The sequence below is a fragment of the Pteropus alecto genome, unplaced genomic scaffold (genome assembly GCF_000325575.1).
Source record: "Pteropus alecto unplaced genomic scaffold, ASM32557v1 scaffold125, whole genome shotgun sequence".
Lineage (NCBI taxonomy): Eukaryota > Metazoa > Chordata > Mammalia > Chiroptera > Pteropodidae > Pteropus > Pteropus alecto.
The window spans coordinates 2,322,720-2,333,459 of NW_006436888.1; the positions used below are offsets into that span (position 1 = coordinate 2,322,720).

At 57.7% G+C, this 10,740-nt stretch overlaps 1 protein-coding gene across 1 annotated transcript; it reads right to left on the reverse strand.

The window, feature by feature from the left end:
* Window positions 1-5,698: 5,698 nt before the first annotated feature.
* Window positions 5,699-9,705, reverse strand: TMEM82 (transmembrane protein 82). The gene is made up of 6 exons (XM_006914329.3): window positions 9,556-9,705; window positions 9,344-9,416; window positions 8,962-9,136; window positions 7,922-8,339; window positions 6,420-6,607; window positions 5,699-6,142 (listed from the first exon to the last, which is right to left on the reverse strand). The coding sequence occupies exons 1-6, from the start codon at window positions 9,701-9,703 to the stop codon at window positions 6,053-6,055; spliced, it is 1,092 nt and encodes a 363-aa protein (XP_006914391.2). The 5' UTR covers window positions 9,704-9,705; the 3' UTR covers window positions 5,699-6,052.
* Between the last annotated feature and the right edge of the window lie 1,035 nt (window positions 9,706-10,740).

A 10,740-nucleotide genomic window follows, 5' to 3' on the forward strand; every position in this document is an offset into this window, starting at 1 on the left:
ATTCTGGTAACAGTATCCAATTTCTGTTTGGGGAACTTCACGCCCACTCTCAGGGCCTGGCTGGAACTATTTGGAGAGAGTCTATTTTTCCAGGTTGTCAGGATGCAAGCTTGGCACCATTTTTGCCAACATTTGAGCCAACATGGAGGGCAAGAGAGCAAAGATGATAGAGGAGAGAACAGATTCCATAACTTCAGCTGCTGGATCTAGCCAAGCCTGAAATCCTCCCCTGGATGTCTAGAGCCAACGCATTCTCTTTTTCCTTTTTTTTTCCTTCAGCCAATTAAAAAACTATGTTCCTGTTGCTTGAAGCAGAGTCACGATGAAGACTGGTGAGACTCCATGGGTCGGGATCACCTCCTCCTGGCAAACTCTGCACCCCCGTCACTACTTTTGAGAAGCTTACCCTGATGCCTCTAAGTAGCCTTAGGAGTCATTTTCATCCCGTGGATACACCCCAAAGCTGTGAGGTTGTACTGAGATGCTTCCCCCACCAGAATGGGAGCAGGGCTATGTCTTATTAATCTCCATGTCTCCAGCACCCAGCACAGTACTTGACATATAGTCGGGACTCGGTAATTCCTGTAAAATGCATGAGTGAGGTCTTAAGTAGCTGGATGTGCAAATCATGAGGGAAATAGTAGAGTAGTGAGCTGATAAGAGCTTGAGCTTTGGAGTCTAACCCACTTGAATTTGGATCTTGGCTCCTGTACTTATTAGCTCTGTGACCTTGAGCAAATCACTTCATCTCTCTGAACCTTGAATTTTCTTCTGGAGAGAAAGAAAGAACAATAATCAACTCCTCCGAAGGCTGTTCTGAGAGCTGGGGAGACCGTGTTTTAATTCCTCAATGAAGAGTTGCCATATTAACAACTCTATGGCAAGTGAAATGCAAATATGCTCATTCTCCCCTCCAGGGACAAGAGCGGGGAGGCGGGGACTTCTTTATTCCCTTCTTCCAGGGGGTCAGTCCTTGCTTCTGCTGCCTGAGCCGGTGCCTCCTTTGCTGTCCCCTTACTCAAATGTGTTCATTGACCCTTCGCAGCAGAAGGGTGTGGTCGAGACTGAGTTACAATCCCTTCTGGGAGTGAGGGGCACTAGAGGCCACGGTCAGGCTCTGGGTTAAGTGCCCTGCCTCCATCATCTTGTTCAGTCCTCTCAACGGATGGGGAAATAGAGAGTAACTCGCTCAAGGTCACATCCATTAGTTTCCCTCTAACCCAGGTGGTCTAGCTCTGAGCTCCTTTACCCAACAAGCTGTGTTTGTGGGGAAATGTTCAAATACCAAGAGGGAACTAAGTGAACCCCAGCTAGAGCTGCGGTTCTCTCAGGCCCCAGCCTGTGTCCTCTTGGGCCCAGCAGGGCCCAGCCTCCCAGACCTGGCTGTGATAACAACGTCTGGGTCTTAATTCCCTCCTGGTCCAGGAACGTGAGCTGGCTCTAGCTGGATCTGCTGGTTCCCACGGCCAGGCCATGCCCTTAGCAAACGAGCACGGGCTCCAGCGTGTGGGTGGCCCATGGAGGGGGCTTGAGGATCAGCAGGTTGGGAGGGCCCCTCCTTGATCCTGCCCTTGAAGGTCAGAGCCCCTTCTGTGTGGAGAAGGGAGGAAATCTTAGCGTCGCTCCCTTTGGAGGGTCCCTGAGCTTGTCCCAAGCCCTCAGCTGCCCGCTCAGGCTGAGCCCCTGTTCCCTCACCGATCCCATCCCCCTCCCTGAACCCCGACCCCACTGGGAGCCTCCATTTTTGGCAGCATCTATTTCAGCACCCCCAATCCCTGAGACCCCTCCTTACTAAAGTGTAAAGTGGCCTAGACCCTGCCGCGGCCCTCAGCCGGCCCTCCCACTTCTCTCTTTGCCAGAGGCGGCCTTACTGTGAAGTTAATGAAACTTCTGCTCAGGCATCTAACTCGCACAGGCCCCCGTGAGGGCTGGGGGTTGCTGGGAGTTATGGAGTGTTCTGGGATGGGGGTTGGGGGGACAGCCAGGTTACCCTTAGGAACCATTTTCCACTAAGTGTTCCTGGCATACTACCCAGAGACATGTCAGAAGAATGGGCCCAAACCTCCAGCGCTCCAGCAATCTGTTCTTTTCTTCCTCATTCTCAAATTCATTTTCATATGAACTTTGCGGGTTTTTCTTTTTCCCCTAAAGGGGGCCCTTAAAATTGAACTGGCCTTGCTTCTGATCTGTTCTTGACCTCTTGCCCCATCCGCTAGCCCTTCTGTGGCTCCCCCCGGTCTGGGGAACGGGGTGTGCCAAACCTCTTCCATGGCCCTACCCACCTCCGTGACAGCATCCTCTGCCACTGTGACCCTCAACCCTTTGCTCCAGCCCTGTGTGCCCTCCCTTAGTCCCTCAGGCCACTCAGGACCCTTAAGACCTACCTGGGCTTCGTGGCCATCTCCTTGGTCTGAGAATTCCCACTCCACCTTCAGGATTCGGTCTCAATAGCTGTTTCCCAGCGAGGCCTCCCTGAACCCCAGACCATGTCACACACCTGGACCTTCCATCAACACTGACCACACCTGTGTGCGATAACTCCACTCTGCCCCCAGAGATGCCCCATCTCAATCATCTGGTTGAAAATCAAAGGGCCCCGTGGATTCCTCTTTCTCTCAAGCCCACATCTAATTGATCAGAAAATCCTATCAACTCTTCAAGATAAGTCCAGATTCCAACCACTTCTGGCCACCTGGGTTATTCCGAATGTTTTCAAGCTGGTTTGCTGTTTCTACATTTGTCTATTCTAAAAACGGCAAGGAAAGGAATCCTGTAAACATATAAGTCAGATTATGTCACCTCCTTGTGCAAAGCCTTCGCTGATTGCCTACTAGAGAGGAATAAAATCCTAACCCTCACCGTGGCCCTGACCGCTGGGGCCACTGCCCACTCCCATGACCTCACCCCTGACATGCCATCCTCTGTGATGCTCCAGCCATGCTGTTTCTAACATCCCCAGCTTATTCCCACCTCAGGGCCTTCGCCTGTGCTGATGTTCTTCCCTTGGCTCTTTGGCTGGCTCCCTCAGTCCATCCAGGTCTCCTCAAAGAAGCTATATGTGGAGGGCAGATTCTAAGATGCTCCCCAACGACCCCCACCTCTGCCACACCCAGTGACTTGCTTCTAACCGATAGAATACAGCAAAAACAGTAGGACGTTGCTTTTCACGTGGGGTTACAAAAAAGACTGTGACGTCTGTCCTTCTCGTCTTCCCTCCCTACTTCACTTGCTTGCTCGGAGGGAGGCCAGTGGCCCTGTTGCGAGGCCATCCTACAGAGGGGCTCATGTGGCAAGGAACTGAGGGAGACCCCGGCCAACAGCCAGAGAGGAACTGAGGCCCTTGGTCCAACAGCCCACGAGAAACTGAGTCCTGCCAGCAACCACGTGAGTGAGTTGGGAAGTGGATCCTTCCCTAGTTGAGCCTTAGGGCCGACACTTTGACTGTGGCTGTGAGAGACCCTGAGCCGGAAGACGGAGCCAAGCGGCACCCAGGCCCCCAGCCTCTACGAAAAGCGAGACCATAAAAGTCTTTTGTTTTAAGCAGCTGATTTTGGTGGTCATTCGTTACGTAACTGTAGATGACAAATACATCCTTCCTACTCTGTGGCCCCTTGTCACTCTATCCCCCTACCCAGTGTTAAGCAGTTACTTGTGAATGAATGAACAGGGAAAGGAAAGCAGGACACCCAAAGGGACGTGCCACAGCTCAGGAAAGCAACGAGCGGGGGCGGGGGGCCTCAGGTGGGAGGCGGCTGGCTCACACCCCCCTCCCAGCTGCCCCAGAGGTTACCACCCCCTCTTAGCAGGGCCTGGAGGCTCTGTTCTCCCATCTCCTCAGAAGGGTGCTGCTCAGGGCCCAGGCACCGGGCCCTTGTGGTCTCTGTGGGAACAAGTTCCAGCATCATGTCCCTGTTCCAGACCAGACATTTTGGATTTTCTCTGCCATCCAGACTTCAGGATTATTTATTTCTCTTTGTTTGTTATGGAGCTTTGCTAAACGCCTCAGTCAGAGTGATCTAATTTTTATACCCTTGTCAGGCTTTTCACAAAAAATAACTTAACAGATAAGAAAAGAATCCTATTCCAGCCCACACGGCCCCTTTTTTGTTTGGAAAACAGTCCCTGTGTCTATAAAAAGGAAAGGACGGCAAGTCAAATCCCTCCCGGTTCTGTCCACACCGGGTCCAGGCTGTGCCAGGGGCCAGGAGGCAGGAGAACCTTCCAGCAAAAACATTAGAATGGTTGGAACCCGGAGCTCAGTCTGGGTCTGGCAACTGGCTGGCCCTATGCCCTCCTAACTGAGCCATTTCCTCTTAGATTGAGGCGAGTTTCCTGCCCAGAGGGAACTGAGCTCACTCCCAGGCAGAGGGGGGTTGGGTGCTGAATTGGGGGAGGGGGACATCCACAGGCATGTCCCCACTTCAGCTACTCTGGGGCTGAGAGGCCCCTCCTGAGGGTAGGACAGAGCACGGTGTCAGAGCTGGGGCTCTAGCTGTCTGTTGGGTGGCCGCTCCTGGAAGGCTCAGCTGAAACCACCCTGTCCCACTGTGGGGCCAGCCTGCCCCTGGATCCCAGCTGTGCCCCAAGGTGGTGAGTGGAGAATCCTAGGCCAGACACTATGTGCTCCAAAGCAGTTGCCTTTGTGTGACCATGGTGGCCTTGGCTGAGAAGCAAGACCCATCGGAGCCTGGAATCCTCCAAGAACCTTCTCTAGGCCTCCCCTCCTCCCTGGTGCCTCCGCTGGGCCACCAACAACCTGACTCTCACAAACCCTTGGAAGCCCCCTGGCTGGGAGTCTCGTTTGCCCTGTGGGGACCCTCAATCCCCATGGAAGCAAGTTGCCCTGTGTGCTGGGTGTCTGGGCCAGGAGAACAAGACTGTGATGGAGCCTCAGACTATGCTGGACAAAAGGTAGCCAGAACCTCATTCCAGAACGTGCCAGGCACGGACCTGCCATATTTTTCATGCCCATCTCTGTTAGTTTCCCTGGCCCTGATTCTTCAACGAGAAGAGGGTAGCAGGGAGCATGCAAAGCACTTGAGCTCTGGGGTTGCGCCACCTGAATTCAAACCCTGACTTTGCGCCTAACTAGCTGTGTGCCCTTGAATAAGTTGCTTAACCTCTCTGAGCCTCGGTTCCTGAATCTGTAAAAGGGCATAATGGTACGTACCTCTTGGGGCTGATGTCAGAATGAAATGAGATCATAAAAACGCTTGGCCCAGTGGCCAGCACATGGTAGGTGCCCGAACCATGGCAGTTTCCTGACAGGGCAGAGAGGGGCGGCGGCTTACCCGAGGGCGCATAGCAGGTAAGCGGAGCTGGTACCCAGCTTTTTCTCATACACTCGATGGCCTCCTGGAGCTGGGCCCTGCAGGGAAAGCAGGCTGAGCCGGCTGAGATTGGAAGAATCCTCATGGTCTTAGACAAGTCAGGGGCGGGCGGGGCAGGGTTCCCAAGGGCACCAATAGAGGCCTTTTCAGCATCATCTTCCCTTCAGCTGTTTCTCAGCCGAGGATGGTACAAGACTGGGCACTATCCACCCAGGACTACAAGTGTCTATCCCGCCACACCCCGTCACCTCCTCAGTCACCTCGATATTAAACTCCTGCCACGTATTTCCAGAGCCTGCCCCACCCAGAGGGCCGTTTGGTCTCAGAAAAGCCTCTTTCCTCTCTGAGTATTCAGGATTCCACGCACAGGCTGAGAAAACCATCTTTATTGTTCGTGGAGAGGGCAAGGGAGGCCAGTATGGCAGGGGGCATTCTGAGGACACCTTTCTCCCCCATCTCCACCTCCCCGCCAAGGCAGGTCTGAGAGGGCTGTGTGTCCACTGCCCACCCTGAGAAAAAGAAGAATCACCCAAAGGGCTTCCAGGTGCCCCCACTTCTGAGGGCCAACCCTTCCCTCCATCATGGGGGGTCTCCAGTGCCCGCCTCAAGTTCTAGGTGGGGGCCAACCCTGCCACTCTGCCTCCAGGCAGCATGCTGGGTTAAAGGCCTCCAGGTGAGCCTCGGTCGGCCTGAGATAGACTCTGAGTCCTTGCCGAGACAGGTCAGGAGGGGGCCGTCCCCTGGGGCTGGGCAGGTGCCGAGGGCTGGGGCTGGCTCGGAGCTGACACTGAAAGCCTCTGGGATGGAAAGTCCTGAGGGGAAGAGGGGAGGAAATGATGGAGGATACTGCCCGATTCTCCATCCCTGGGGGTGCCTCAGACCTCCATTTATCTAAGACCTTGTCATCTGGGGCCTCCGGGGCACAGGTCAAAGGTTAACACCAGGTGGGAGAGAGGATTCCAGCTCCCTCTGTCCCTCATCCTAAGAGTTTGCCCCAGCTCTTCTTAAACGTGGGCCTGTCAAGGCTCCCAGGGCTGTCTGGAGCAGGGTTTCAGTGTCCAGGGGGACGCATGGGTTGGGGGCGCCCACCTGTATCTGGCAAAGGTCGAGCAGAGTGCGGACACCCATTAGGCACCAGAGCTCGCCCAGCAGGGAGATGAGGACGCCCAGGAGGTCCAGCCAGCGGCCCACGGTCAGCAGCAGCACGAAGAGGCCGCCCATGCGCACCAGCACCGTCTGGACCTGGCTCTGCAGGCCAGGGCTCAGCCGCTGTTCCTCTGTGGGGACAGGGTGCCCATCACCGCCTGCCCGCTGCTGCACCTGGGGCCCCAAACTCACATCCAGCTGGATGGAGGCCGGACCTCCCAGCTCCCTGACGCCCCTCCCCTGGGGCCAGGCTTCTCCCCTCGCAGCCCCTCTCCCTTCTCCCTCGCCCCACGCACACCCTCAGCAGCACTCCCACGGGGCAGCCACCACTTCTGCCTCCCAGGCCTCACTGCCCACCCGCAAGTGTCCCTCCCGCGGTCAGGACATAGCACGCCAGCCCTGAGCTGCGGCGGTCGGCCCGCCTCCCCTCGCCCGCACTCCCAAGTCTAATCCGTCAGTAAGTCCTGTCAACTCTTTCTGACAAGCAGATCCCCACCCGAGTGCACCTCGCCACGCCGCTGCCCCACCCCGTGCCAGACACCCCCATTTCTCACGGCCATCTCCTCACTAGGCTCCTGACTTCTGCTCTTGACCCTACAGCTCAAGTGTCTGCTCAGCACTTAGTGACCTTCTAAACACACCATCAAGATGAAATCATTCCTATGCTTGTGATCCTCCAGCATTTCCTGCTGCATTTGGAATAAACTGCAAACCCCTCATTTACCCTGCCTACAGAGTCCTGCCCGATGTGACCAGCGCCCGCTCACCAGCCCCATCTCATCCCTGACTTGTTCCCGTTGCTCATACCCCCAGCCGTCCCGGTTTCCTCGCTGTTTACTCAGCGTTCCAAGCCCATTCCCACCCCAGGGCCTTTGCACCTGCTGCTCTCGCTTCCTCGTCCTGCCACTTCCACCCCACCCCCACCCTGCTGCCAGGTGGCTCTCCCTGGAGTCCAGATCTGACCAGGTCACTCTCTCCTGCTTAAAACCCTGCCACAGGTTATCATCAGACTGCCCAGCCTGATTGGCGAGGGCTCCGCATCAGGCCCCTGCGACCCAGCCAGCTTCATCCCCTCCCTGTGCCCTCGGTGTGACAAATGCACTCAGCTTTTCTCAGTTGTTTGAGGCTGCCACGCTCTCTCGCGTCTGGGCTTTGGCATACGAGGCCCTCTGTCAGGGTCTCTTTTTCCCCTCACTTCTCAGGGGGCTCCTGCTTATCCTTCAAGGTCCACTTCTAGCACTATCTCCTCAGGGCTCCCACTGCACGCTGCACCTTCTCTGGGCTGTTCCACCGTGTGGCCTCTGCCACCAGGCTTGGCACTCTGGCATGGCAGGGGCAGGGCTGACTTGTCGGCCTCCTGGGGGTCTAGCACAGTGCTGGGCCTAGGTCAGGCAGTAGGATGTGAATGCCCAGCGAATGCCCGGGCCCCTGCCTGCGGTCCTTACCCTGCATGTAGATGACCAGCAGGGTGTAGCAGATGGTGAGCGGTGTCCAGAAGCGCACAGCCTCTGAGGTGGTCAGGAAGTCCCGATTGATAAGGGCCACGGCCGCCAGGTTGCCCACAGCGAAGGCCATGGCCAGGGCGCGGCCCAGCAGCTTGGGGAGGCCACGTGCGCCGGCCAGCAGGCCCAGGCAGACCCCACAGTAGTCCTGGCTGCTATGCAGCTCGTACAGGTGGCAGACGTGGCGGCAGAGGCGCCGGGCGACCCTGCTGAGCAGTGCGGCCAGCCCGAGGCCCAGCAGCAGATTCAGCGTGCGGTGAGGGGCGTCCTCCTGCAGGAAGCTCAGGCCACAGGTCAGCCCGCAGCCCAGGGAGAACTGGCACAGCAGGTACAGCTGCAGCCTCTCAGTGCCCCGGGCGCCCTGGCCGAAGAGGGACCGTGTCGGTGGGGCTCAGGCCTTCCCTCACCACTGGGGCCCCAAGAGGGCTGCCAAGGTACAGACGCTCTAGTCTGTAGGAGGCTGGAGCCCGAAGGAACCCTGAGAATTGTTCCCGAAGAGGGAGTGCTGCCTGCAGGTCAAGCCCTGATGGGGTCATTTCTTCTGGCTTAATTTCAAGCATGGTTACGATTTGGGACTCATCTGCTTGCTGCAGGGTGGCGGCTCCGATCGAAGACCCGGGTTCAGAGCCTGACTCTGCTTCTTGTGGGTCGCTGACAACAAAGCACTAACTCTCTCTGAGCCTTGGTTTCCTCACCTGTGCCATGGGGATCACACAAACCTTCACCCGCATGGTCGTGAGGGGAAGTGGGATGACGCACTCAAAATATCCCGAGCGTGGGAAGCTCCTGATACCCAGGGGCTGCCGCCGGCATCTTCACGGCCTCGGGCCGTGTCCACTCCGAGTGGAGACTTTGCCTGGGCGGTCACGACCTGCTCTCTAGTCTCAATCTTTCAGAAGGGGGGTGGTGCGGAGATGGGGTGCTCCAAGGGGGCCCAGTTTCCTGTGTTCCGGGGCGAACACCAGGGCCCAGGCCTGGCTCACCTTGCCCAGGGAGAGCAGCGTGGAGACGGCCCGGAGGGAGAACTCCAGCACCACCAGGGCGGCCACCCGGGTCCCCACGGCCGTCAGGATCAGGGCTAGGCCTGCCAGGTGCGCGGTCTCCAGCAAGGCCCACCGGGCCCGAAGCCGCTCCTTCTCCAGCCGCCGCTCGGGGTTGCTGTGGGGGCAGAGGGCATAGGCAGAGGGCATAGGCAGAGGGGGGCACCCAGAATCCTGGGCCCTGGACGGGGTCCAGGCGCCCCTGGGCCACTGTCCTTGGCCGGCAGGGGGTCTCTTGCTCCCAGTCTCCCAAAGAGACCAGAGTCACGGCTCAGAGCCCAGGGACCCAAAGGGGCTGGGAGTGGCCAGGGAGGTGAGCACTCACTTGGCACAGCTCACGAAGAAGTAAACCTTCAGGAGGCTGTTGAGGACGGAGACTCCGAAGGCCCCGATGAGGCCTGAGGGGCGGGAGGGAGGGAAGTGTGCTGGATAGGGTTGGAGGAGGGGCAGCCTAGGTGGTGGGAGAACCACGTGGGCAGGGTCCACCCTGCACTGCCTGGAACAGGTGCTGGGAGAGGGTGGGGAGGAGGCGCTCACCTTGAAGGAGGGAGTCGAGGAGGCTGGAGCCCCACTCGAGGGAGGAGAGGCCAGGGAGCCAGGAGGGGAGGGACGGCAGGGAGAACATGGCTGCCGGGATCCAGCCCCAGCAGCGGCTAGGGCTGGGCTCCGGAGAGGCTGACGTCATGGGGCAAAGGTGTGAGGGGGAAAGGAGGGGCCAAAAGCCCAGGGCAGGGAGGGGAAGGAGGGGAGGAGAGCCAAGGGCCTTAAACTTGCTGACTTTAGGATTAAGGGGCGTTGGGACCAACTGCTGCCCAGGTGTTCCTGTGGGGTGAAGGGGCATCTCTGGGACTGTCTCTGTCTCTGTCCCTGTTCAAATCTGGTGCCCGCTCTTCTTACTTTCCCTTAGGGCTTGCCACTCAGCGCCTTTGTGAAGTCCTGGGCCTTGTCTGTCATCCCCTAGCCTTAGGTCTGGGCTCCGCCCTCTCAGCCCAAGGTCTGGAAGGGGATGCCTATCCTCCCCCCCACTGCTCTGGGATCCAGCTCTGGGCCCTCTCGGTCTCAGCCTCAGGAGGATACCGTGACCGTCCTCCCGTGTCCGCTAGGTGGCAGGCCTCCCCTGGGCCGCACGGGGTGGGGCTGGCCTACCAAATTCTTTTAGATCCTCCTCCTTTCCCAGACTAAGTAGAGAGCTGAAGGGCAGGGGTTCAGGGGTGGGGGAGACCGAGGCTGCCAGCAAAGGGGAGTCTTTGGAGTAAACAAAATAGAAAATTTTATTAGTTTGGAGTGTGTGGTTGGAGCACTCCTGGGGAGCAGCCTTCCAAGACGTGGGGTGTGGCAGGAAAGGCAGCTCAGGTTGCTCGACCTGGGCCAGTCCTGTCCCTTCCAGGGACTCAGGTGTCCACCTCCGTAGAACAAAGCTCTGTGCAGTCCTCGGACACACCTGTGCGAGGAGTGTGGCTGCACCTTGGAGAAAGGGCCAGGACAAGGACATCTAGCTCTGCTGCTCCTTGGGGGAGTCGCCTCCCTGCCCTGGGCCTCAGTATTCTCAGCTGAACCGTCAGGGCATCCAGGAGGGCCTCAGGAGGAGCCCTTACCTTAATCGATGGGCTGAATCATGTCTCTCCTCCACATCCATATGCTGAAGCCCTGACCCCCAGGGCCTCAGAATGCGACTGTATTTGGAGATGGCGGTCCGGTCCTAGGTAATGAAATTAATGTGAG